Here is a 27360-nt window from a genome sequence, read left to right on the forward strand (position 1 = left end):
TTTGGCTTGTAATCTAACAACTAACAGTAGATATTATTTACTAAGCAGAGTAGCATCCTTAATTTGTAAGGATTTTAAGCTGTATTAACTACTTAGCTGCATCCTCTGGAGTAACTCCTTATCTTACTAGTACCTGCTTGCCTAAGGGAAGTGTGATAAATATGCAGTGAATGCTTTCTGTTTGAAGACTCTTTACAGGACAAACAGCTTTACACCTTCAAGGTATTTATGTAAAACAGGTTTGGGCTCCCTAGTTTCTCTACCCAAATGCTGACTTATTCCCCTAGTTCTAGAGTTTGAGAGACAAACAGAGCCAAATGTTACAGCTGGCAAGGAAATGCATCACTTACAGAGCAATAGGTTAGACTTCATTACCTGAGATGCATGGTGCATGTTTTCTGACAAACAATTGGCATCTTACCCCACTACTAAAATATTTTTAAATCATGATTTTGAACTTTTCATTACCACAAATTATTAGTCCAATAAAGCAGAAACTAATGAAGTACTGACTTCCAAGAACATTGATTTAATTTAGAGTGGGATTTGACATAGGAAAGCCAGGAAGAGATTTTTGCTATGAATCAATTCTGGCCCTAAATGTAGGCCTGTTGTGAGTTAGTTATAAAATATCAAGTGAAATCAGGGCTTTGCAACCATGTATTCTCTTTTTTTATGAAACAGGTGAAAATCCCTAGGATATCTGCGATGGAGAAATCAACACAGAAACTTGAAAACTTTGTTTTGAATTAAAAAAAAAAAAGCTTTCTTTCTGAGAACTGTGGACCATATGGAATTTATTTCCACTAGATTTATTTTCTTACCATTAATGAGTATAAATGTACATTTAATTTCTAGAAAAGTAATCTACATGATGGAGGAACTGGAAGCAATGTTACACAAGTACAGATGCAGCAGGAATGCTTGCAGTGGGACTTGTTTTCCTGGTATAGCTGTTTCAAATCAAAGTTATCAGCGTTTATATCAGATCAAATTCATCACAGAGAGTAGAAAAATAAAACATTGTGATGTTAGGTGAAATTCAACCCAGTCCTCAATGGTTTTCAACTCTTACACTGTAGAATGGCAACTTTAAAATATCTTCCCCAGCCACTGAAATGACCTGAGTACAAAGTGTTCCCCTTTTCATGGGGGTTTGGATGCTCTTCCCAGCTCCTCTTTCACTCAGTTAGATTGCATTGTCATAGTGTCCTCTATCTGAGGATCTCAAAGTGCTTCACAAGCGTCAGTGAAATAAGCCATGGCTGGGCACCATCATTTCATCTTTGTGATGAGTAGGGATGGTGCTTGTGGGGTGGCAGATACATGCAACGTGACAGAACAAAGAATTCTCCGATGTGTCCTAGATTCAGTGTGAGACATCCTTAATGCCTTGAGAGCTGCCCAATGGAGGTCATTGGACTTTTGCAGAAATGAGCGTAAGCTTTGTAGAAATCCAGCAGTTGGCTTTCTAATGATGGTTAATTCATGTGAATAAATGCTGTACCATAGTGAGAGTGCCTTAGGAACTTTAGAGATTTTATAGGCATCTATTGAGATTATTTTCAGTAGCTGTAGCATAGTTAATAACTGGTCACTGCTGACTGAGATGTACACTAAATTCAGAAAGACCATATATTTTAAATACAAACATTTTTAAATACATGGATCACAAAAGACCTGCCTCCTCCTTATGTGACAAATTCAGAGCTATAACGTTTAGGTTACAGACATTACAAAGATTTAGAAAAACTGCAGCAAAATCACACCTATGTAGCAGGAAAAGCTTTTTCTTTTTTGCATTTTTGCCAGGACTGTTGCTTCTTCCAAATATGATTGCGGTAAAAGTTTGCAGGAAAGGCAAAGAAATGATTTGGTAAGTCAACAGCTTCTTGAGCTTGCTGCCAGTTGTGGGTTTTTCCAGACCAGGCAGCCATAGACCAATGCAGAGGTCTTGCTGCCATCTTGCAGCAGTGTTAGATGCAACAAATGGACTCCATACACATTGGAAATCATGGAATACAACAGAATAACAACCAGCATTAAAGTTGGCTGGTCTACATGGAAGAAGTATTACAGCTGTGTGGCATAAGAAAGCCTGTAAGGATTATGAAGGTAGTCATCCTAAAGCTTAACTTGCAGCAAGAGAAATGGGAATGTAATTAATTTTTAATGGGTATAGACCTTTCTATACTGCCAATTCAAGACATAATGAATTCATTAACAATTAACAGGAGCTGTGTAAGGCGTTTGTTTCCATAAAATAGCAAAAGGCTTCAAAAAGGCGCAAAAGGCTTCAAAAGGGTGGTGATCACACTGAGTTAGATGACCATATGTGCAGTCAAAAGCCCTGCTCCGAAGAGCTTACAGTCTTGGTCCTACTGAAAAGAGCATTAACCGCAATCCCTTGTGAACTGGGGGTGACAAATGAGGGTGACAGCGGCGGGATGATCCATGGCGAGGCTCCTGCTGCAGTCTGGTGTCTGGTGCTTTACTCACGGACAGGAAAGAGTGTGACCGACAGGTCCGGTGACAGGCAGGGGATTGCCGTGCTTTGCCTCTGCAAAAAGAAAGGGCCCGATTCACTTTCAGCACGGTTTCCACATTGCTCCCAGCTTCTCCTTCCACTCTCCCTATAAAATCTCCTGTTTGGGTATAACTGTCTGAGGCAAGAGCTGCGCTACAGCGCTGGGGCCTGCGCTAGGGCCTAGTTTATAGTCTTCACTGCCTGTGCTTGTAGAAGGAGATGGAAGGGATGGTTCAGGAGATGCTGTGGGAGAGAAAAGAAACAGAATTAGAATGGTCTTTGCTGCTGGTCAATAGAGCAGTGCCCAAATAAAATTGGCAAACCATCCTACGAACCAAGGAGCAGGAGCTTTGGAGTGGTGCTGGGGGGAATCCAGCCCCAGTTCAGGCATGTTCTTCCTTCCTGGGTTGTAATGAGGCCTAGGAGGGGCTGATAGGCACACACCAGCTCTTCCCAGTATTTTGCCCTTGGGAAACGCCTGTGCCCAGTTGCTTTTTATTCCTTACTCTCTTAATCAGAAGAAAGATCAACCTGCTGGCAACTAGACTTCATTTACAGAACTCAGTGTCTACATCAGCATCTCTCTTAATTTCCCTTGCTGCAAGGTGGCTTTAAAAGAAAAAAGAGACAGAAACCTAAAACAGGATACCTACATTAATATGGCCAAGAAACAGGAAAACACACTATTAGAGGTGTATGAGCAAAACTTGCAAGAGGAAGCTGTGTAAGGCATTGTGATTACGAGGCGGCAGTAATTGTGAAATTGCAAATCATGCTCTGCTTTTTTTTCTTTTCTTTTCTTTTCTTTTCTTTTCTTTTTTTTTTTTTTTTAAATAGCATAATCTGTTTGCTACTACAGTGGATAAATGCCTTAACAAATAGCAATTGACTGGCAGCAGTGTCTGGAGTGGTTGAAGATGGTCAGTTGTTCAGATTGTATGGTGTTCTGGCTGACAGCAACCAGGATGCTTTACTTAAGGAAACTCTTGCCACTAACTGTCTGTGCACCATTGTGGTATTCCCCAGTGCTGTCTACATTAATAGACATTCACCGTCACCACTCTTGATTTTATTTATTTATTTATTTATTCTTGCGATGTTTAGTAGCATCTCAAAATCCCTTTGGCTCATGCCATTAACTGAAAATCTCAGCTTCTCTGTGGAGCGTGTTTCCAGACTTCATGCTAAAGGAAGTCAGCAAGGGGGGAGATGTGAACTCAGATCTAAGTGTAATGCTTAAATATATAAATAAATAAATAAATAAAAATAAATAAAAATAAACTTAAACTTGATTTTCTTAACCAATTCTCCTATCCAGTCCCTTCAATAATCTGACACTAGTAGCACAAAAATGGACACATACGGTCTGGGACGGTGTGAATCACAGAGCTCATGTTGCTTGGGAGGACGTGTCCTGGCAGCTGTTCCATGTTGAGGTTGGGAGGTCCGGACTGGTATTGGAGGTCGATGGTGGATCCTGCAGAGGAATTGGATAAGGACGTTGTTCTTTGCGTAGTCACCGAGAAGCCAGATGCTCTGGCACAAGCCTCCTTTTTCAGGGAATGTGGGAGACCTCTGTGGGTGGGGGTTAATATCTTGGCTCCTTTTTGCTTCCTTCCTGCTCTCAGCCCTTTCACTGTCCAGAGACAGCCCTCCCAGATGGCTGGGGTTCCAGCTAATAACCAATCGTGCTGTTCATCTCTGTGTGTGCTTTGCAATTACCGCTCATATCAGGGTTTCCCATAAAGTTACGACTTTGGCATAGTGCTAGCAAAGATGTGTTATTTCCCTGCAAACTGCATCAGTTTCGTAGGTTGACAAAAAGTCAAACTCCCAGTGGCGTGAAGCACACAGGATGTACCTGCTTCTAAATTGTCCAAAGATCAGATTTTCAGAGATAGACTGAAAAAGAACAGCTCAGGGATTGGACTCGAGTGAGAAGACCCCATGTTTGAGCTAAAATTCAAACTGAGCCTTCTCCTCCCCTCCTCCCAGGACCAGGTTCTCCCTACCATACATCTGCCAGAGGACAAAAACCCTGGCAAGAAGCCCCATAATGGCTTTGAAATAGAACAGCTCTGCCATCCTTCCTCAGCAGGGTTCGTACCTCCCAGCAGCATCTCCTGCAGCAAGCTGTCAATCCTCGCCACGCCAAAGAGCTTCACGAACTGGACCTGCTCTATCATCTGCCAGGTGATGCTCTGCAGCGGGGGCAGCAGGAGGAGGATGTCACTGAACCGGCCCCGGGAGTCGTACTGGCGGTCGTTGATGTAGTCCTCCAGGTTGACTTGGACCTGGAATCGCATATTCTTCACCTTCCCGGGCTCACTCAGGCCTTTGCAGTCTGGGGAGGGGAGGAAAAAATAAATTAATTGATGGCCTTTGCAGCCAAAAAGTGTTGCTCTGGCAGTCAGGCTCTGTGGAGGAAAAAGGCTGAGACCCAAGTGACTCCACTGGCTCTCTCTGAGTGTACAAGTTTATCTGATAGGTTTACATTAGGTTGTCACTACCTCATATCTTAGATGGAGTAAGATATTTGAGGGGAAATAGTAAGAGCTTGATTCAGATGGATATATCTGGCTACAGCCGTAAGCGAAGAGGAAGGATTTAAAAGCTGAACTGTATTTGTCCTTCTAAGTACACAGCCTGGGATTTTCACCTGAAAGTTTTGAGTCCCAACTACTGCCGCTAAATCCACACAGGTTTAGAGTTTATCTGTTGTAAACACATGAGCTCCAGCATCAGATTCTTGTCTGGATTTCCTGTCTTTGACCTGCGGTCGATCCATTTTCCATGCACTACCGGTCCAGTTTTGCTTAATCGAGTAAATTTTCAAGGGTAGGCTGAAGTGTCAGGATTTACAGCTCTCCACTCCTGCTTTTCCTGCTATCTAAAATTGAGATTTCTGGCTCGCTGGACCATTTCCTTCAGTCTACAAGGAACTGCCAAGCAATACATTTTAGGGATCATCATGCCAAGAGATTAAATAGAGTAGTTAGCACGTTATTGTATGTCAATGTGTAACTCCATGGACAAGCCTACTTGTTAGCATGAATGAATTTCACTTTTGTAGAACTTTGCACTTTTTCCTTTCAGATGAAATCACAGCTCATTGTTGCAACAATCTAAAGCTTCATTGAGATACCAATCAGCTGAGAAGGTAATTTGTCAGACTGCTTTTGATTACACCATCCTTACACAGGTTTGCGGCAGGCTCTTTGGCAAGCCAAAGTTCATGATGTTTGTAAAACTCCTGTATCTCGATTTTAAATCAGAGAACACAGCAAAAAAATGATTTATGGGAGATGATATGCTAATTTTCCATGCTAATAGATGCCAACGACAAAAGGGCGTTGTTCTCAACTTGGTATTGTTTCCCATCTCTTCTCCAAGCTACAAGGCAATACACAATAAAGTCGTTCAAATGCAGTACCAAGGTACCTGAGCTGGAATGAAAACCCCCATGTTTGAAGAACAAGAATACAGCAAAGGTTCAAAGCAAACTTTTGTTTTCCTCTGTGTGTTTCCCTGCTCTCCTCTTCATCCTGAGCTGCTCAGCCCTGCCCTCAGCCAGGACTGGCTGCCAGCAAGCTCCATTAACAAACATCCTTGATATTTCTGGGTACTCAATACCCCGAACAGTCCAGCTGCCTGTGGTTTTTAAAACTCCTTTCTGAACTCATGGATGCTTCAAGCTGCTGCTCAATTGATTCACTTAGCTTATGCATAATTCAGTATAAGCACATATATCCTCAGTAGGCATCTCTTTCATTTCAGACTGATGGGCTTTCCTGAAGCCACCCTGCAGTAGCAGAAAAACTCCTCTAAGGTCTGCTGAGACTTGCACATCGGTCTGGCTGGTGTTACTACTTCCTAAATAGCAAAGCGTTCGGGAAGAGGCCATTTCCAACATGTCCTCGCTGCACTGCTAAATATTGCTCATCACAGCAGAGACAGAGTGAAATACAGAGAGCTGCTGCCAAGGGGTTTTCCTGGTTAGAGTGTCCTCAGCCTCGCTGGGCTTCACAGCCTGCATCTCTGGCTGCTTTCCCCACTACTTCTGCTGCCTCCTAATATTACTTTCTTTGCAAGTGTGCTTTTCAGGACACTCTGAGGGAGAAAGGAAAGTAGCTCAGAATCAACATCAGTGTTTTCCAGAGATGTCCTGAAAGATGTTTCCCTGCCCAGATATGCTCCACACTGACAGGTGCAACAGTAACTCCCTGCACTGTGTCTGTGGCACCCATCACACTCATACCCAAGGGGTGAAGCTCTGTAGAGCTCCTGCTTCACCCATGAGGCAAGAAAGCAGTCCAGAGATTTTTCTTTACTCTGCTGAACAGCTCACTAACCTTGATGTGACTCTGAAGTTAGACATTACATTTAGAATTGCAAAAACAGGAGGAAGAGCTGCATTTCCCCACCTGTTGCCCCATTTCCCATAGCCTTCTGTAACACACCAACCCTTTCTCAAGCCCCAAGCTTGCCCCAGCAAGCAGGATGAAGCTCACCTGGGTCAAAGAAGATTATGGCTTTAAGGCAAGCGTACTCATTGTCATCAATCTGGATGTCCCGCAAGGGCTTCACCAGCTCGTCCAAGATCCTGGTGGCCACACGAGCAATTTCCAGCTCCGGGCAGTGCATGGGGATGATGAAGTCATTCCCTGGGGAGATGAGAAATCCAGATTTGGACACTTGCTCCAGCTTTGCAGACACGGCCTCACCCAGAAGCCACCCAGACCCCTATTGCCAGGTATTCCCACTGCCCACGCACAGCAGATTTCCAGTATGCAGCTTCATGCTCAGATTGATGGAGAAGCAAGCCATGGATGTGATTCTTTGGTCCTTAATTATCTATTTTGCACGTCTGTGCAGTCACACCATACACAAAGCCTGCTCCATCTTCTGCTCTGATTTACCCTCTGTTATACCTAGCATCTGTTTGGAAGTGGTGTTGTATCTTTATTTTTGGTGCATTTTTTTAAAACAATATTCTCCCTCCCACTCTTGCGTTAACACGTTGCTGTCAAGGGCAGTATTCTCCTTTTCCCAAGAATAATCCCATCTGTATTTTTGGTGGCAGAGAGTTACATGAAAAGGCTACTTATTCACACTATCATTTTTAATAGGCCTGTGCGCTAAATTTTTCAGCACCAATACCCAAATAGCTCACTGCCTGGATCTGGCAATTAGTTTAAAAAAAAAAAAAAAAAAAGGCAGAACTGTTTGGGATCCCACTTAATATTGGGGTTCTCTCAGCCACAATTTCATGTGTGCAAATTATAAAAGCAGGAATGCTTTCACTACTTTACCTAGTAATAGAAAATCAGTGTACGGTATGGATCGCTTGGCTACCCCCAGGAGCAGGTGTTCCCCTGCGTGGGCTCTGAGCAAGGCGACCTGGAGGTGGCACAGAAGACAGAAATGGCATTAAGTTTTCAAAGCTGAGCAGAATGGTGAGCTGTTGCTGGTTAGATTCAGCCAAATTCAGTGTTTGTTTAGATCTGTCAGATCTACAGATTAAGTACTATTAAGAGATAGAAATTATTAGGAAATATTCACTGTCCAGAAGTGCTAGAAATTGCTAGGATATTTTCACTTTTCAGAAGTGCTATGTTCACAACAAATAAAAGTTTTCAGATGAAAGGGCAAAGAAGGCTTTGGTTTATTGGAGTTATTATGAAATAAATGGTTTTTAGATTCATCCACCAGGTTTCAATAAAGGGAACACCTTTTTGCTTGGGTCCTTGTGCACCCTGGAGTGATCAGCTCCATATTCTGGGGCATTTTGGCTACTGGATTCATTGTTAATCACTCCCTTGTCCATTATTATTATTATTCTCCTGCAATTTTATTGCTCTCTGCAGGGTGATCTCTATATTAATGTCCCCATTGGAAGGTAGGGCTGGGAATGTGTGTGGGAGGCAGTAGATGTGCGGGGGCAAGGCATTTGCACGTCACCTGGTCATCCAGCGGCAGCTCACAAAACGCCGGGATGTATTTTGCCCACTCCACCAGCACCAGGAGCTGCTGTTTCATGGACTCGCACACGTCGTTGATTGTCGCAACCTTCTTCATGGCAATGTCCGCGCTGTGCACCGGGCTCAGCGACGCGTACTGAAAGAGAAGCGACCCCGCTTAGCGCTGGGACCACGAGCAGTGCGATTTTCCCAACCGAGCATCCATTCCCATGCTCTTAACCACATCCTTCCTCAACAGCAGCCATCCACGGGTAACGTGCTGAGCATTCCTGGACAAAAATCTCATCAGGCCGTTGACCAGAGGCTTGCAGCTGGGGCTAATCACTTATTCCCCAGCCCAGGGCGAAGCCTCCACGAGGTGGTGCTCGGTCCCAGCAGACACCCGCCCTCCTCCGCCTCCTTCCCCCTGGCAGCCTCAGGACAAAATTTGCTTCATGTTCCCACAGCAGCCAGCAAAAATGGGGCTGAGCTTCACTGCAAGCCAGCAAAATGCATGAAATGCATCCAGCTTTCCCCCTTTCCCCAGGTGGCTGTCGGGGACACAAAATGCCCATTTTGCTCTCTAAAGAGCTGCAAGGAGGGCACAGGGTTAAAATATAATAATTTTTGCAAAGGAAGCGGACGCATTGTTGCATGTAATATGCAACATCTGGACCATATGGCTCAGTGGAGAAAGGCTATTTGCATAGGAATTTAAAGGACACGCAGGGTGAGATTCATTGTGGAACGTGAAATAAGAAAGCTATCGGTGTTAGTTTAAGCCCAGCAGTTTTATTAGCTTTGTTTTTCTCCCCTAAAATTGTTGTCCTGGAAAAAAAAAATAAAGAATAAAAAAATGAAAGGTATAACAGACCATGATGGGAATGTTGTGTTCAGACCACGGCACGTGAGGCGGACTAAACTTCTGCACAGGATATGGGGAGTTTTAAGGGGGGTGGTAATAATTTAGGTGGGGGGCAGAGGGCAGTGGACTCTGCAGCACCCCTCAGCCCTTGGAATTTCAGTTCTGCATCTCACACCCCAAAGGCTCCACCTGCTTCTTGCAGGATATGCTGTCTTGAGAAAGCACTGAGGATTTTTACTGCTTGCTTTTGGGTATCTTTAAAGCATTTTCTTCCGTCTGGCTCTGAGAGAGCCAAAGGAGAAAAACCTGGTGGGTTCAGCGAGTTCCTAACCCAGGAGGAGTAGCTGAAGGCCATATACTTATCTAAGGGGCTGCACCCACGTTTCATACCTGCTGTGCCATGGCCTCGGCCTGGGTCAGCACATTAATGGACAGCGAGCCGTTGTCCTCGTAGCTGCTCCGGCGGATGCTGATCCTGTCCCGCTCGTTCTGCACAGCTGAAACGAGAGCGCACAGCGCTGCTGTTAGCTGGGAGACACCGCACGACTGACAGCAGGGTTCATGGGGCTTTGGGATGTCTGCTCCCAAGCCTGATTTCATCTCACAGCATTGGAAAAGCCATTCTCTGATCCCACCTCACAGCCTCCGTGTCCCCTGTCCCAGAGGCTTCACAGGTGGGGTTCCTTAGGGGACGTTGCCGCTGCTCACATGGAGTCACATCATTAAAGCAGCTTAAAAGAAAGGAAGTTTCAGTCCACTGATCCCCCCTTAGCACCATCCCTTGTTCCTGAGCTCCCCAAGGAGCCTGTGCCTTACTGACAGTGATGCAGCGAGGTTTTGGATACCTTACAGTGACCCTGCAGAGCAAAGATCAGCCCCAGGGCTTTGCAAACAGAAAGGTAGGGCTGTGCCACGCTGAATTCGAAAATAGGCTGATTTGGGGTTTAGGATTGTTCTACCCTTTAAACCACCCTTTCCCAGAAACACAAGCTACATCCAGAGTCTTGCTCTCAGCCCTACATGGGGGATATCAGGGATGCACTGCACGTCAGCAGCTTCTTTTTGCACCATGCAACTGCTTCGCCTCTGCTGCAGCCATCGAGTAAAGCAGCAGCAAGGGAAAATGCAGGGTTTAGACTTAAAGCAGCCGTGGCTTCAGTGTTAGTTTCTCTCCTGAGCCCTATTGCCTCCATCCAGCAGCAAACAAGCCCCCAGGGTCTGGAGAATGGAGCCAGGACCTGGGCTTGGTGTTTTCCTGACAGCTCCTCCATCTCAGCCACGTACAGCTCCAAAAGGCAACTGCCATCAGGGCAGAGGGAGCAGGAAGATTGAGCATGTGGTGCTAATAGAGCACAGCCCTCCTTCTTCCTCCAGCAGTTCCAGGCTGCTTTTTTTTTTTTTTTTTTTTTTTTTTTTTTTTTTCTGGGGGAATGACTCAGGCTGAGCTGTCACAGCACTCCTTACAGGGCTTTAACTCCTCGGAAACTAACCAGTGCAGCATTTGTCTCAACATTGCTTCAGATTTTTCCAGCAAAGATTTTTTTTGTGTTTATTTGTTTTCAGATTCAGCAAAATCTGTCCCGTTTGCGCACTCTTTTTTCAAGAATTTGCCTCGATGCTGGGCCTTGCTGCAGAGCGAGAACCCTTCATTTCTCAGAGTTCCCAAAGGAGACGTGGGCACCATTTTTCACACAGGGTGGGAAGGTGGCTGGTTTTATGGGCTTCTTTTGCCAGCTCAGGTCAAACCTTTTATCTCTTTTCCCAACTGGCCTCTGATGAGAGGCCAACAAAGTGAAAGGGCAGAAAACAGGCAACAGCGACGAGATCAATATTTCCCATTATTGGCAGAAGCGCGGTGTTTGTTTTCCAGGATTTGGGACACAGCCTTGCTGGCAGCCAGGGCCTTCTGGCAGCTGAACAGAGCGTGCTGGGCACGGGGCTGCTGGGATCAAAAACCAAAGCCACTTTTGGGTTTTTCACCCCCTCCATGAAAGCGTGAATGATGGGTACATCGATTTGGAAGAGGTGCGATGCACAATTGTGTAGCAATGGAGCCTTTTCAGTCTACAGATACTTTCTGGAGGCAATGAAATATTGATTTAAACAAACAAAAAAAAAAAATGTAGGTTAAGGTAGGAGACTCCACTAACTGACCTGAGATATTGGCATGTGTTACCCTGTGCATGGGGGTGGTGGAAGAAGGCACTCGGGCAGGGCACCCCCCAAGTCTGAGGGTGGTTATAGGAAATACACACGTTACCTATGATTAATCTTCAGCACAGATTAATCCTTCACTGCTTTTCTCTGTCCACCAGAAAGCATCCAGCCTTGACCAGAAGCCAGCCCGCCCGCACATATGGCATCGCTGCCATCCTTGGAAAGTCCCTGCCCAGCCTTTCATGGCTGGCTTAGTAGCAGATGCTCTCCGGGGCAAATGGGCTCTTTCATGTAATTCCAAGAAAAGTTACCAATTCTGCCTTTCTAATCAAGCAACGCACATTACACGGGTCCCCCAAACCAGTCCCCTGACGGCAGACTCCTTTAAGAGCCTGCAGCCTGTTTTTCTCCTGGGTGCTTTTATGGCACGTATTTGAGTGCTTCCCTCATGCCCTGATAAGCCCAATCTTCAAGTGTAAGTGGATGGCACCGGCCGACTTTCTCAAGGTGATTTGGGTGTTATCACTGAAAGTACCCAAGGTGCTGTGGAATTAGATACAAGAGGGAGTTAATATTTTACCTGCCACAAAAATTAATCTGTTGCTGTGGGGTAATTATATTGCTATATTTATTGTGCTTGTAAAAAGGAAGGGGTAGGTCACCCGTGGTGAGGCATCACTGGTGCTGAGGGCGCTCAGGCTCAGACGTGATCGTGGCTGTTCAGTGAGGAACTTTAAGCAAACATGCAGGAAGGACTAAAATCCCAGTGCTGTCTCCCACTGTTTCCAGAAGAAGCTTTGCTCCCTAATCTTTTTATTCTCTTCCCGTCCTTTGCCCAGTGCCCTGGTTTCCAAAGCCAGTACATCTGAGGGTCACGGTCAGGCTCCCAGCGGAGGGGCAGTGATGTCTGCGGTGTGCGTGGCTCTGGGCCCCAACCCAAAATAGCTCGGAGGCCCCGCAAGGAGCCCAGAGCCCTGCAGCTGGGTGCCAGGGATGGGAAGGGCCACTGCGGCCCCGTGCAAGGGGACGTCAGCAGGAAACTGTCTTTGTGATACCGCTGGCCAAAGACAGCGTGTCCCCAGCCCAGACTTTTCCCCCAGGGAATTTGTAGGGAAAGCAGGACGATGCCCACATCTCCCTCCAGGGAATTTGACACATGTCTTGGCTGTGGGAAGCAAACGGGAAAACAAACATCTCCTCCATCTGACATTTTAATATTCAGATCAAGTCCAGGCCCTTTTGCCATGAGCGCATCAAGGATGACAGCGGGTGGGCTATGGAGCTCGCTGCAGCTCTTGAGCAAACAGCGGTGTGTTTGTGGGATTGCAACAAGCCCGTGTTTCCCAAACATTTTGTCCTTGTTACCTTGGCACATCGGTGCAGAGCATGTGACAAGGAACCTCCGGCAAATCCAATAAATACGAACAGAGGCATTGATTTGATGGGAACAGCACCAAACCAGTAACTTTCCATGGTAACTGCTGAGGTTAAAACCCTCCTTTGCCACCTGCCTACATGGGAGGTACCATTTCTATTATTAATCCACTAAAAAAAAATCCTCATTCAATGTTGATGGGATTGGAAGTGTATTAAATGAGATGTGGATGTGTGTGTGCACAAATGGAGAGCAGGAGGAGGAAGGCGCAGTGCCCCAGTGTGGTGCTGGCACTCACAGTGCTTCCATCTCCACTGACAGATTTACTCCTTCTTGCTGCTGAGTTAATTTATATGCACAAGTATATTTTCTTTCCCTAGGCTATCTTTGATTTTGTAGGTGTGGTACATTTTATTTGCACGTAAAACCCAATGGTACATGCACATTTAATACTTTCACGTGCTGTGGGCTGATTTATGACTATCACAAAGTGGGGAAGATCCTTCAACTCTTCCATCTCCCTTTGCAATAAACTGTGGTCCCACACTGCTGCAAGCTGGCAGAAGAGATTCGCAAACAAAAGGGATGAAACAAGATAGAAGCCCTGTGAAACACTAATAAAACCATCCTATAAACCTATCCAATTTAACAAGAATAAATGAATAATAGCCTCGAGTCCTCTTACTGTGATGTGGCAGTGATACAATAATTCTTTTGACTTCTGCATAAATCTAAAGGATTTCATGTACATTCATAAATTACTTTAAAGGGCTAAGAGCTTAAATATTAACCTCCCTTTCTTCACCAGCAAACTGAATCCTGACAGTGCAGTGTTGGACATTTCAAAAGGCTTCAAGGTTATTAGGTGTCCAGCTCCATGTGAGCTGGTAGCCTGGATCATTGGAAAACTCACACCCTGCTAATTTATTCAAGGTTAAACATGATCTCAATAAGATGTTAAAAATAGTCTCTTACTGGATTTTTTTTTTTTTTTGAGGAGTGGTTAGATATCAGATGCACTCCTCATTCACTGACACTGTAGTGACCAGAAACCTGTCCAGTATCATTGTGCAAAACAACAGAAATTGAACTTTCTCCTGTGCAAAGAGAGAAAAGTAGAGAGAACAGACAGAAAAGGAAAAAAGAAAAAAGAAAACAAACAAACAACAACAACAACAAAAACAAAAAACCAGCGATGCCATTGTTACACATGGGCCATCCTGTGAAACTGTCCCAGCCCTAATCACAAAATGAGACGAAGGGAGTGAATCTCCTGCAGAAACTCTTAACCGTAGTCATAGTCATAAGTCTTTGCCTCCTCATTTGTTTCAATTTTAATGATTGGTTATTTATTAAACTGAATTATTGATATCAAAAATGTAATTGCGATAGGAGTGTTTCTGAATGACTTAATTTCTAGGAAATCTGGAGACGGGATTTTCCACAAGTCTCAAATTTTGGCCCTTTTTGTTCCTGCTGGCTCCGATGGGACCTGGATCCCTTCTGGTACAAGCGGTAGCTGGATGCTTTGGACATTCCTTCTCCAAGATTTCTCTCTGGAGGCATAGGGTTCATGTGGGACATTTCTGGTCCTTTCCAAAAGCAGAATCAAATCCAGAGCATACAACCAAGACAATCTAAAGATCTCTACTGATGCTTTTCTCAGTGAACTCTGCCCAGCTGCCCCAAACTTATGCTGAACATACAGCCTGGAAATACTGTGCTCCCAGTACCAGCCCACAGTGATACCCTTAGCCGTGCACCTACACGATTGCCCCTACAGACAGCCAGTCTAAAGCTAGTTCATGTTTTTGCATCACACAGCTTTTTCTTTAGGCAGAAATTTCCATTCTGCCAGGCTGGTTAATATAGTCCCTCTCCTCCTCATATCCAGAAGAGAAGTTTCCAGCAGGGGAACAAAGAGAAAGAAAGATCCAAAATGTGTCACATCATGTCTTACAACACAGGAAAACTGGGGGAAAATAAAAAATAAAAATCTCTGAATCCAGGTCTCCATCTTATCGGTTAGTTTTTCCAGGATGAGAACATCTGGGGAGCAGCAAGTTTTCCAACATTGCACATAAAGCCATTGAGCAGTGGGTCAGCAGCGTGCTGGTGGTGGGAAGGGGTGAGGGTGACACAACCCCAGTGGCCCCACCCCAGGTGTATTGTCACGCATAGGCCAGGAAAATGATCATTTCCAGCTTCTTCCCCTCTACAGTGAATAAACACTGTTGTTACCACACCCTGGAAAGTCTGATTGCTATTACACGGGCTGGTTGAAAATTGATGCGACAGAGAAAAAGTGTCAAGGCGCTGTGTGCCAGTGCTGGGACAACCTGACATAACAACCTGAGTGTGGATGTCACAACTCTGGCATAAATCAGTGAATAGCACTGAAAAAAGATTATGTACAAACATTTGTATCATCCTTATACTGCTCTATCCTAAGACGTGGCTTCTCTTTTTTCCCCCAATGCTTTGCAATACTGTTTAATATTAATCTAGAACCACCCTAAAGCAAATAACTGTGTTCTTTTTGTGCACACAATTGTGCAAGAAATATTTTTTTTTTCACAGTTCTGCACACATGTTTTGGATACAGCTCCGGTCAGCTAAGCTAATTTCTGCAAAGCAGTTGCTCAAGGTGCCTTAAAATCTTCTGTACCAAACACATGAGCAGTTTGTGAGCACACAACCTGACCATGCACTCATAAAAACGTTGCAAAGAATGTGGCTATGTGGAACTTGAAATGAGTCATCTTCCATCAAGCTGCAATCAATAATGAAGGAACGAGCCAAGGTTTTATAACTTTTACCATAAAACCAATAAAAGTCATGCTTCAGCTGAAAGAAAGGAGCTGATAACCAGATTTCAGCTTTTCCAAGCTTACCGCATTGGCAACTGGTTTTGTCTCCACCTGGAACTGACCAGATCAGCTTTGGTTTGTTAATTTTACTATGACGGTTATGTTTTTTCCCTGATACTGAATTTACTCCATTTCTCCTAAACTAAACCAACAGATATTTTTGCTACATTTGTGACCTATGCCAAACTGCAAGACACCCTGTTCTCCAGAAACACATATGTTCAGAAGTTTGGAAAGAGATTCTTTTCATCATTCATGAAATCTTATGAATTACCAGAAATAAGTGACAAATTTCTCCCTGATTTCAGTGGAATTGTGATTTCACCCCTTAGGCGAGGGTTATTTAACTAGGTGGTATGGATTTTTACTGTCTAGTTTCTTCCTAGCTCCCTAATTCTTACGCTGTTGATGGGCTGGAAAACTGCCCAAGTGAAGAGTGAATTGTAATCATCACCCAACTACCTGCATGTTGGTGGGGGGATATCCCATCTGCCATAGTACGTGAGTCTCTGCCCAGGAAGCTTGGAGTAAATAAAATAGTATCACCCATTCTCTGCCTCTGTGCAAACACCATATGACCAGAAATCAGAAGTGCTATGACATGTCCTAAACTTTTCCAGGAAAGTTGGCTGTAGAGAGCTAAGGAATAGGTTAACTGAAAGGTTTTTCCCCTCACTGAAGCAATAGGCACTATAACATCTAGTGTTTCCTTTAGTGCATTGGAAAGACATTTCCTGATGGTCACTGGTATACCCAGATGTTCAACAACACTCCACCTAACTCTTACTACAGCCAGTGTGAATTTCACCAAAAGGCACCAGACAATACTGGGCTGTCCCATCTGTACCGGCACTGCTTGGCCCTGTAGTCATGCCATAGAAACCATGAGGACAGAGCTACCAAAGGGGTTGACTCTGGCTCAAGTCCTATCTCAAGTGGACACAGGAGTCAGCTGCCTCCAGGAGTGCTGCCTGCGTGCCCTGTGCCATGGAGGAGCAGCTCTGGAGCTGCAAAGCATCGTGTTTGGAATAAACCTCATTCTAGTGGTTGCACCAAGATAGATCTCTAGATTCATCTAGTTGAGAAATGCCTTCTACAGGGAGTTCAGAGCCAGAATCTGTTTTTAGGTGCCCTGAAGTATTCCCTGAAGAAGACAATCCCTTTCCCAGAATTAAAATATCCCGAAGCCTCCCAGGATGTGTGAATATTGGCACAGAGCCGTAGCTGAAATTCCAATCTGAAGAGATGGGAAATGTGGTTTTCAGCTGCAACGCGAAGATATCTCTCACTGAGACACACAAGCACCACAGTGGGCCAGGGCTGCTGCTGCTATCCTCCGCAGTGGGCATAGGGCCAGAAACAGCAGCAGGCAGTTTTGAATGGCCTCTTTGCACCTACCTTCCTTCTTCATCCCAGCTCTGAAGCACTTCTTCAGCCTGCAGTACCTGCACTGGTTCCTCTTGTCTTTGTCTATCACACACTGTCGGCTGAACCTGGGAAGAGACGAGAAAAGATGGAGCAACCAGGCTGGCTGGAACCCTGCTCTCCCCGAGCAGCCCCAAATACTGTCCCAGTCCTCACTGGGCCGGTATACAATGCTCGATCCCAGGGCAGAGCCAAAGGGTTTGCAAGGAATGAATTGAATCAGCATTGGCTTGGCCCACTTCCTCATCCTCCCCACCTCCATCTGGGAGAGCAGCGATTTCAGACCACCCACCCCGCGAGGACTGTGAGGATCTTGGCTGTGAAAGCGTGACTGTGACTCAAGTTGTGCTGGAGCCTGGTGGTGCAGGGACGACATCTCCTACTTTCAGATGATTTTGGGGTGTTTCCTGTTGAGGCTGGTTGGTCCCTCTTGTTAACAGTCTTACTTTGTGTAGAATAACTGCACTATGGCCCACAAGCCCTTTTGTGTCTATAGCCTAATTTTGAAGCAAGCGGCTTCCCAATTCCTATTAATTTCAACAGGAAATTTAGGAACCTACTTGCTGTTCAAGGGGTGGCCCATGTAGACTGGGCAGCTCTCATGACAGTGGGTGAAAGGATAGAAATCTCCTAGGCAGAGAGGAGACAATGCAGGTTGCTCTGGGACCATCAGTAGGCTGTAAAAGCCGAGGCACTTCCCCAGGCTGGTAAAAAGCCAAAGGTAGAAAGGCCCGAAGACTTTCCAAGGAATTCATGTCTGCGATAAACAACAGAGCTCCGAGCTGGGCTAAATAGAGCGCAGCTCACCAAATAAGGATTTACAGACAGGCAAGCATTTACCGTTCGCTTGGCTTCGACCCTGCATATCCTCCCGAAACTGCCAAATATCGCAGTGATTCATCAGTTCCTGGGGAGGGACAACAACTCTGCTCCCAGGAGAATAAGAGCCAAAATTTCAAAGAAATCGGTAATAGCTGTTGCCTCCTCCTGCTGGGATCCCACAGAGCCTGGGATGGGCACTGTGCAGGTGGACACTGATATCAGATTGGGTGTCTTTTGTGGCTGGTGTGTCCAAGAGTGATAAGTACCCCAGGAGCATTTGGAACAAGGAGGGTGACTCGCATTGCAAAAATTTGGAATGCCTGGGAGGAAGAACCCTGGAACAGAAAGAAAACTTCCAGGTTTTAATTAGAGATGAAAAGGTTGAGGGTGGATATTTTTTTCCCTTATCCTCTGTTAAAATAAACATCATTTTTCTAAGGTCAACCAGGATAAAATTTTAGATTAAAAAAATTATAATTTATCATGTCCTCCATATAAAAAAAAAAGTCACTCAAATGTATACCTGTGTGCCAAAGTGGCTGTGTATCATCTCTGGTCCCTGCTACATTCTCAGAATGATTGTAAATTAATCAGTGATATGTCGGTGTACATAGTTTAATGTGTTTGAAATAAAAAATGGAGAAGCTGTGGGGGAGGTAGCGGCTCTGGGAGTGACACGTTCTAAGATATTTCTTGCTTTCATGTTGAGCGTCACTAGGAAAATCAAGACCATTTTGAGAAGAAATCTCCCAAGTTTTGGTCCTTTGCCAGGACATCTTTCCCTTGCTGGGCTGTGACGAGGTTGCGGTGTCACTCCACATCTGGAAGCTGTACCTGGGTTTTACACACACCAGTTAAACCTCAGGACTATGTTTCCTCTGATTCATAGCACGAGAAAAGCAGTGAATGTGAGCTCACAAAATGGATTGTACAGAGTCACAAAAGGTGTCAGCATTCACAATGAGATAGGGCTTAGCTCCCTGTCTTCTGGCCAAAGGCTAAGCTGCAGTATTACTGTTTGCATTCATGCCATGGTGATTCAGCTTCTGAGACAGGAGCCCCATTGTACAACCTGATCTTCACCCCAATTTCTTTACGGTGTCAATAAATTGCAGTTATTTATCACAGAAGGGGCAGGTACCTGCAGGAATAGACGTGGTTCTTGCGGACGCTCCTCCTGAAGAAGCCTTTGCAGCCATCGCAGCTGGATGCCCCGTAGTGTTTGCCGGTTGCCCGGTCCCCGCAGATGGAGCAGAGGGAGCCGATGCCATTGGCAAGCACGTTGGTGTTTGCTGATTCAGCTGGGATGGTCTCTGCGGGCAGAGAACAGGGCCCGTTAGACGTCTCTGTGGTGGAGACCAGAAGGAGGTGATAGCAGGTTGGTTTTTTCAAGCAGATCATGCACTGAGCCTGCCCTCCCCACATATGTGCACATGTTGTGCTGCTGGTAAAGCCTCCAGATCACAGCCCTGCTGTTCTCAGCCTCAACTGAGCACAGCTCCCTTGGCTTTGCTTCTTACACTAGTATTTTTCTTCAACTCTGTGAACAGAGAGATTTTAATACACCTAACCCAGCTCACTCACAAGAATTGAATGATTACTACTACTTTTTTCTTGACAAGTGCAGAGTATCATAAACTATAGTGAAAAAAAATCATTAACTTGTATAAATAGAAAGCAGAGAAGAGACAGAAAGGATGAACTACTTCATACACACAAGTGACAGAGATGAAAAACACCTCGAGACCTCCTCTTGAGACCACCTCAAGAGAGACAGCAGCTCCTACAAGGGGCACTTGGGTTCTCCTGAGTTTGGTTCCTTCTCTGATTTGCCCTCTGAAGGGTGCCATTGCTTTCCCCTGGTTACAGAGGGGTGCAGGAAGATCCGCCTTCTAAATTAGGCACCTAAAATTAGGTCGCATGAATGCCCACTGTCATGTCCCCTGTTTGCAGCAACTCATTCGGGGCAGGAATAGCTCTGCCTGGGCCACGTGTATACACCGCTGAAAACTCCCCTTTAAACTTCTCCCTTGGCCTTAACCACCAGCCTTGCTGCTCTCTTAATCCTCCTAATTTGAGGCACAGCTTGGAGAAAAAAAAAAAAAAAAAGGAGACACATGAGAAGGCGCAGATGACAGTGTTTACATCTTGCTGAGAGAAGGAATGTTTGTGGAGTCTGTCCTGACCTGGGCATTCGCTGCAGGATGATTTATGAATTTATCGCCCCTCTGGGAGCATGTTCTTCGCTCTGGAAGGGCCAATCTCGTGCTACAGTGACCTAGGCAAAGGATGAGACACGTCCTGTCTCACAGGAGAGCTGGGTAGAAATGGGAACAGCTCAGCTGGTGTTGTATTGAGCAATGAGAAAATGAGAAAATTGCTCAAATGGGAGGAACTGGCACCTGATCTGGGTAGTCTCAAGAAGGTTTTCTACTGCATAATGCATAAAAATAGCTTTGGGTCATCCTCATACAACACTTCTATATACACACAGAGAGAACGTTATTTTTGTATGTGAACACACATCAAACAATTTCTAGGGAAAATATTTGCTATGCAATGAAAATTGTAATCAAAAGCCAAAAAAAAAAAAAAAAAAAAAAGCCAATAAAGCTTTAGCTTTTTAAAAACTGGAAAGTTTGTTAGCTATGGCTAAGATGAAGACATTTTTAGCTAAGACTTGACAAATGTGAAGGTCAGGTCTCCTTTTGCTCCCTCAAAAAGACACTTCTCATCTATATTTCACCTTCTAACATAGGGATGAGTAAGTAAGTAGGTTGTAGTGCAATGGGAGCATCATGAGAATAAAAAATGACAGCACCGAAATAATTCTTAGGTTGTAATGACAGAAATTGTGATTCACCTGTTCCCAAAATCCTTGTAAGATGCTCCAGCTCTGACTTTTGTCAGTAGGTAAGTGGCACTTGGGTCCTTTGCAAAAATAGTCTGTGTCAGAGATGCTTATTGGCAATTCAAATTGATTTTTTTTTTTATTGATTTTAATTTTTATGTCAATAATATGTTTTTGATAACTTTTTATTAAATAGACTGTACTAGGATACTCCTTCAAGAGTAACTGTGCTGCTAAACATTTTTGCATCTGTTGCTCCATCTATTTCTTTGAAGGAACATACGAACACAAACAAATGCACTGAATGTGCTGGATTCCATTAAAAAATTGCACAACAAAAATGATGATAAGAAAGCCAATTGTATTCTTGCTCCACCCATGCTTTCTCTTCTGACTTCAGAATCAAGCCAAGGTCACACAATTTGGGTCTCCAATGGACTCTTCATTCTTCAGCTGGGTCCAGATTGCAAAATGTTCCCTGATGCTGGAAAGCGTTTACTCACCAGAGAAGAGTTTTTTTGTTTTGTTTTGTTTTTTTCCCCCTTATGTAAGACGTGAGAGGAACTATTTGTTAATGCAAGTAAGAAATTCATATTTTAGCTTTAAACCAAGTATTACAGGAGGCAAGACCATTGGCTCTGAGCACGTGAGGGCCCATGGAAGTTATCAAACCAAATTTTGCCCTCACTTTTACCCATGAAATAACAAACAGGCCCATAATAATAGTTCAGTCTGTGTTAGGTAGCCACATGTGCTGTTCAGCTGAATTGGACAAGAATAAAAATTTTTAAAGATAAAGGAAAGCCTTAAGCCAGCATGCACATGTTATTTATGATGATTAATGTTAATTACAAAATCCTGTCACCAGCTAATGATGAGTTCCAAATGAGAATTAGCTCTGAAGAAAAGGCACAAACAAGATTGTATGCATCAGTTGATTTTTGGTGGGGCTTTCAAACCTACCCAGTATTTGGGGAATGTCTGGCTTTTTCCTGGACTGATCACTACTAAGAAAGGCAGAGGAAAGCCAAGACCCCTGCTGGCACTGCTGTGTGCCTGTGAAATCAACTGAAAACTGCAGACCATTTATTTCAGCCCTGCCTGACACAAGCCAATAACCTGCTCAATGTTATTTAACACATTGTGCCTCTCTAGAGGGGTTGCTGCCTGGAGCTCAGCATCACACTGAGATGTTCAGATGAATCTGGTCAGAGTACAGCTGGCTAACAACTGAAACAAGCTCATGACTGTCCTTGCCACCCAGGAGAGAGATGCTCAGAGACATGTATCAGTTACAGCTGTTCATCACCGTGGCATTACAGAACAACAACTAATCCATGCCAACTCAGTATCTCTGAAATTTCTGCTGGAGAGGCGCAACTGATGATGTTCCCCCAGCAGATGCTCATCTCAACGTGGTTTAAATCCTGAGCTGAGATGAAGACCTGTGGTTGTGGCCAGACTCCTCACTTGGATTGTCCCTGATGTTTACTGGCATTAAAACTTGGGGTTTCAAGTACATGTCTTTTGTGAGCTACATATAAACAATGTGCAGTGCAGGAACCACAGCCTGCCTGGATGGTTAGACTTGATGATCTTAAGGGTCCTTTCCAACCTAACCCATTCTGTGATTCTACCTATCATTCTAGACATGATGAGAGTATCCCAGTGGCTTCATCACCTTTGGGGGCAACCAAGCTCGCAAACAGAATGTATAAATTTTTTTGTTACATACTGCCCAAGTATGTAGATCATTACCAAACCAGGGTTGAAATGATGATGCCAAGGTTCAGAATGATAAGAAATAACAGTGGTGATGGTCTTATGCTGCTGGGGAATGATATCTGGCTTTAATTCAGAGTTGGAGCTCTGCATGATACCTGACTCCTCAGAGCTCTTTGCTGCTTTTCCTTTCAGTTACGTTACTGGCTATTAAGCTCTTCAAGGAAATGCCTATCTCTTCTGAATGCACACTGTGAAGGAGAATTACCTTGCTGTACTTTCCACATTTTGCTTATATGCACACAGAAATCGAAGCGAGTCTTGGCTCATGTCTTGGATGCACATAATTTGCACACTCCAATGGGTAAAATACATTTGAAATTTTTTTTTTCACAGTTTGAGCTGGGCCAGGTTGCAGTGGAGTTGGGAATGTTTTTTTTGCCAACATTGTGCCAAATTCTCAGGGATTAGCATGGTGCTTGACTGCTGAGAAAGGAAAACGTGCACAACCATGGGAGAAAGTGTTCGCTGACACTTGACTAAAGAATTAGTGCAATATTTTAATATTGCTTCATATTTTAAGCAAGATGACAACTCTGACAAGAGCGCAAGGAAATGGGTATTAACAGCACATAAAAACCAAGTGAGAATACAGCTTGTAATGCCAGCCAAGGTAAAGGAAACAACTTTGTACAAAATGGGAAAATTTCTGCAGTTACAACACATATTTTATAAAAAAAAAAAAAAAAAAAAAAAAAAAAAAGGATTAGCATTGATTTTCATTCATTTCCTTTTGCCTTCTTTCTATATAAAACAGCTTTTTAAACTCCCCTTCTGCTCCCACAAAAGACTCTATTCTTCATTTTGAATTAGGCTCAAAATGTTTGGCAAATTATGAGTACGTTAGAGGTGGAAAATACAAAATATATACCTAGGCAAATCTCAAAACTATAGCAGCTTCCTGAAGCAGAAAACATAGCACCAGAATTGTTCCACATCATTAATCAACCTCAAAATTTTGATGAAATAATGTTCCAAAGAAGGAAAGAGTTGTTTTTAATGAAGTATTGCCTTATTTGAAAATATGTTCACTTTAACATTGCTTAGCATGTAAGAAACAGTTTCGATACTATTAAAATACATCCTGTTCATTTTTACGTACACGGCAAAACTACCACTAGATTTAAACAGGGAAATATAGAATAATCTCTCACAAAGAAAGATATCTTTCAGAGAAAATATATGGTTTAAAACAAACTAATATATTTTTTTAAAATATAACTAAAATTGATTTCAAACGATTTAAAAATATTTCTGAAACTACAGAGTTTCTGTGAACTGCTATTTAAGGTTACCTACAGGAGATGACTTGGCTGGTTAGAAATATATTTCAATGCATGGACATTTGAGGTCTTTTTTAAAGTTATTTTTACAAACTGTAGGACACTTACCCAAGACAAACAAGCTAATTTCAAAACAGCTAGTTCCTGAGAGAACCAGTTACTCATTAACATTTAGACAAATAACCCAAGACTGATCTAGATAAACTTCAGAAAAACTCAACCTGTCAGTTCCACTGAATGAAAAAAAAAATACGTAAAGAGCTCCAAACAGGTTTTGGTACTGAATTTGAAAAATTATATTGAATTTGGAGAAAATCTGTACCACTCCAAAAAGTAAAAAGTATCTAGTTTTTCAGCAGTGAGTGATAAAATGAAATATTTGTGTTAAATAACATTTCTGGAGTAGAGTGGTGGATGGAAAACTTTCTTCAAAAATAAGAAATAAGATCCAGTCTATCTGGATCTGGAGAAAAAAAATAATAAGTAAATCCTTTATTTAAGGACAGAGAGAGCTTTTCCTGAAGTCAACTTTAAATTTTAATTTCCTCAGGCCTTTTAACTTTACTCGTCTCCTGACATAGTCCATGTCCAACAATAATAAGTCTAAACATTTTATGTTATAGGCCATAGCCCTTCTGAAACTCCGATTTGTTTTGATGAGACATCTAATCAGAAAATGTGAAACTGAAAATCCCATCTCAATTTCACTAAGCTTCTTAACAAATTAAATGAAATGTTGCCAAAACTCTTCAAAGGCATTGCTAACATTGGGATTTCATTCAGTTACATGATTGGTTCTATGTTATATGGCTAAAGTGTCCTTTATGTTTCAGGCAGTGAACAGTTAATGTCCCATAAAAGTGTTTGCTTTAAGTTAGAATACCTTTGACTATTCAAATCCCGAATATCACACAACACGCTTTATTTCTGTGAACAAGCGGAAGTCTTTCTATATAAAACTTCATGACTCCTAGCCAAGTTCTTTATATGGCCTAAGGGCTTATGAACAATCTTGGTAGCAAGGAATAATAATAATAATAATAAAAAGGCAAGTGATCACTTGTATATCACTTCTCTATCTATGTACCTAGGAAGAACTTACATTAGATACATGGTGCATTGTGTGAGTAACAATGCAGGAAGTGTTTTTTTCCAAGGATTACATATGAACCTAAGTCATATATGGGAAAAAAAGCATAAATTTTAAGACAGAAATATTAATAATAACTCCTCACATAACTCATACAGGGAGACAAATGCACGGTGTGCCATCGAGAGCTCCGCCAACATTTGTAATACCTTGTTGGCTCTTCAGGACATGATGCTCAGCACACCAAGGAAAGGAATAACCTAAAAAGCACCAGGAAGTGAAGGGGACCCATTTCAACCTAAATCTAACTGCAGATGCAACAGAGGTTGGCAGATCAGCTGTTTAAATAATACCCCTTCCACCCTTTGCCCCACACCTCCTACTTGTCTTTCCTAGTTGTACAGCTTTTTAACAAAGGTAATAGAGGTTATTCAAGAGGAAGCAAACAGAAATCTCACCAGTGTTGTTCGGAAGCACCCGAAGGTTTTCAAATTCTAGCATGGTATAAGAGGAGTCCAAGGAGTCGACGTAATCTGGCATATCCATGTCCATGATGGACTGACAAAGCTTCATTATTACTTGTCAACTGCAAGGGAAGCGGCAAAAACAGCCCTGCTGTCAATCACGGCCAAGTTTTTCCTCCGCAAAGAGACACCCCAGCCTTTGCACTGACAAATCATTACCCAGCTCTGCCCGCAGTCCCCTCCCCGTGCCAGGAGAGAAGGGACGAAGCCTTTCCTTCTCTCGCGCTCAGTCCCCTCCCTTCCCGGGGTGCATCTGTGCTCTCGGTCCTGATAATATGATGTAGATAAGGCCTAGACTCAAACAACTTGGATTGCATCTTTGGGTCAATACTGCCTGGTTTATGGCTGTTCCTGCACAAACATTTTGAAAAGGGCTGCAGAGAGGCGTTCACACACGCACAGCTTCACTCTTCCAGGGTGAAGCAGTGGTCACGTCAAATCATGCCCGTGCTGCAAAGGTGTCACCTTGCTTGGCTACCAGCCCTTGGGAAGAAGATCAAGTGCTGTCACTTGAAGCTGGTGAAGACAATGAGTCAGTGTCACCGCTGGCTAAAGACCATGAAGATGGGTCAGTGTATAGAGCCTGAGGCACTGCCAAGAGGCACTAGTTGTGCCTCTTGGAACAAATGGAAGGGAAAAATGAGGTTTCATTACAGCCAGTTTCATGCTTTCACCCTGCCCCACAAGCAGAGGTGAGGTAACTTCTCCCACTGGGCCTTCAGGACATGATGCATCACTTGGGCCTTCCTCCTCCTCCCTTCAGGCAGCCCCAGTTTCCCAGAGCTCCCACCCAGCAAGAGCTTGGCTGTGGTTTCAAGTTGCTAGGGCAGAAGGTTTCAAGTGATGGCAAATGATGGAAATGGGAAAGGCTGGAAGGAACCAGGCAGACTCCTTCACAGATGTGTGGTGTTGCATTTCATGATGACCCATGCCTGGCTTTTCTGGGAAAGGCCTGTATTATGGAAGTACAATTCCAGGTTTTCCCCAAAGACCGTGTGTGGTTTTTTTAATTTGCTGAATTTTGCACAGTTCTTTCACTGTTAAGACTCATGAGTTGTACTGCAAAGGACTGGAAATAAGATACAGCCATGAATTTCCCCAAAACATTACACCTGGAAGTGGTTGGTTTACTCCTGGTTTTGTCCTCCAGATGCCTTCCCTGACATTAAAGCTCACCCTCCAGTGACGTTGTTGTGTGTCAGAGAGCCTTTCCTTTCCATGAGCTGTTCTGCAAGATCCAGTTCAACATCCTGTTGAATCTGGAGGAAAGAAGTCTTGAGAAACAGGGAAATGTGTTGCCAGAAAAAAAGAGCCTTGGCCAAAAGAAGGGGGTTGCCAGACGGCCTGAACTTTCACTGAACCAAAGAGCAGGGCAGCCCATGTATCCTAGCAAACTCCAAACAGCAAGAAATGTGCCAAAACTGAGTTTTGAAATATCTTAGATATACTCATTTTTATTTCATCTCTGCAGTCCCCATTTTACATGCAAGCTGTCAGGATCTGTCCATATCCTGGGGACTTACAGTAGGCTTTGCAATGGGTTAACTTAAATGGGCTTTTCCCCTATAAAGATTGGGTGCAGGAACACTTACCTTTAATTTCTTATCATTTCTGGGGCATAAAATAATTTCATGTGCCATAGATATTTTGTTCCTTCTTTCCTTTTTTAAGTACGTGTTGTAACTAGTGGTGCACAAATGACTCCTTGGTTAGATAAGACATTATGTTTTTATCCTTGGACTATGCCCCCAGGCTTTCAGTAATGCCAGCATCAGCTAAGTTAGCATCTGATTAGTCGTTCTTGCCTCTTACTCAATGTCAGCCTTGAT

At 43.7% G+C, this 27360-nt stretch overlaps 1 protein-coding gene across 3 annotated transcripts; it reads right to left on the bottom strand.

Annotated features, from left to right (window-relative positions):
• Nucleotides 1–780: 780 nt before the first annotated feature.
• Nucleotides 781–25688, bottom strand: LOC101797468 (hepatocyte nuclear factor 4-beta). Of its 3 annotated transcripts, none has more exons than XM_038185395.2 (10): nucleotides 25466–25688; nucleotides 19143–19347; nucleotides 17153–17247; nucleotides 9743–9849; nucleotides 8489–8644; nucleotides 7840–7927; nucleotides 7039–7191; nucleotides 4635–4871; nucleotides 3891–4004; nucleotides 781–2770 (listed from the first exon to the last, which is right to left on the bottom strand). In XM_038185395.2, exons 1-10 carry the CDS (start codon nucleotides 25578–25580, stop codon nucleotides 2634–2636), a joined length of 1407 nt encoding a protein of 468 aa, XP_038041323.1. In that variant the 5' UTR covers nucleotides 25581–25688; the 3' UTR covers nucleotides 781–2633. The 3 variants fall into 3 exon arrangements, with proteins under 3 accessions (XP_038041323.1, XP_071899810.1, XP_071899811.1); XM_072043709.1 differs by having other exon boundaries at nucleotides 19143–19314; nucleotides 25466–25686; XM_072043710.1 differs by having other exon boundaries at nucleotides 781–2560; nucleotides 25466–25686.
• Nucleotides 25689–27360: the final 1672 nt, after the last annotated feature.

Source organism: Anas platyrhynchos, chromosome 12 (assembly GCF_047663525.1).
Source record: "Anas platyrhynchos isolate ZD024472 breed Pekin duck chromosome 12, IASCAAS_PekinDuck_T2T, whole genome shotgun sequence".
Lineage (NCBI taxonomy): Eukaryota > Metazoa > Chordata > Aves > Anseriformes > Anatidae > Anas > Anas platyrhynchos.

Bases quoted from the DNA above. Each gene is read 5' to 3' on its own strand.
- LOC101797468 (XM_038185395.2), bottom strand. From the start codon at position 25,580: ATGAAGCTTTGTCAGTCCATCATGGACATGGATATGCCAGATTACGTC. The intron at 4,872-7,038 runs GTGAGCTTCATC...TCCCCTCCCCAG, and splicing joins CATAATCTTCTTTGACCCAG to ACTGCAAAGGCCTGAGTGAG. The intron at 4,005-4,634 runs GTACGAACCCTG...ATTCCTCTGCAG, and splicing joins GCAGGAGATGCTGCTGGGAG to GATCCACCATCGACCTCCAA.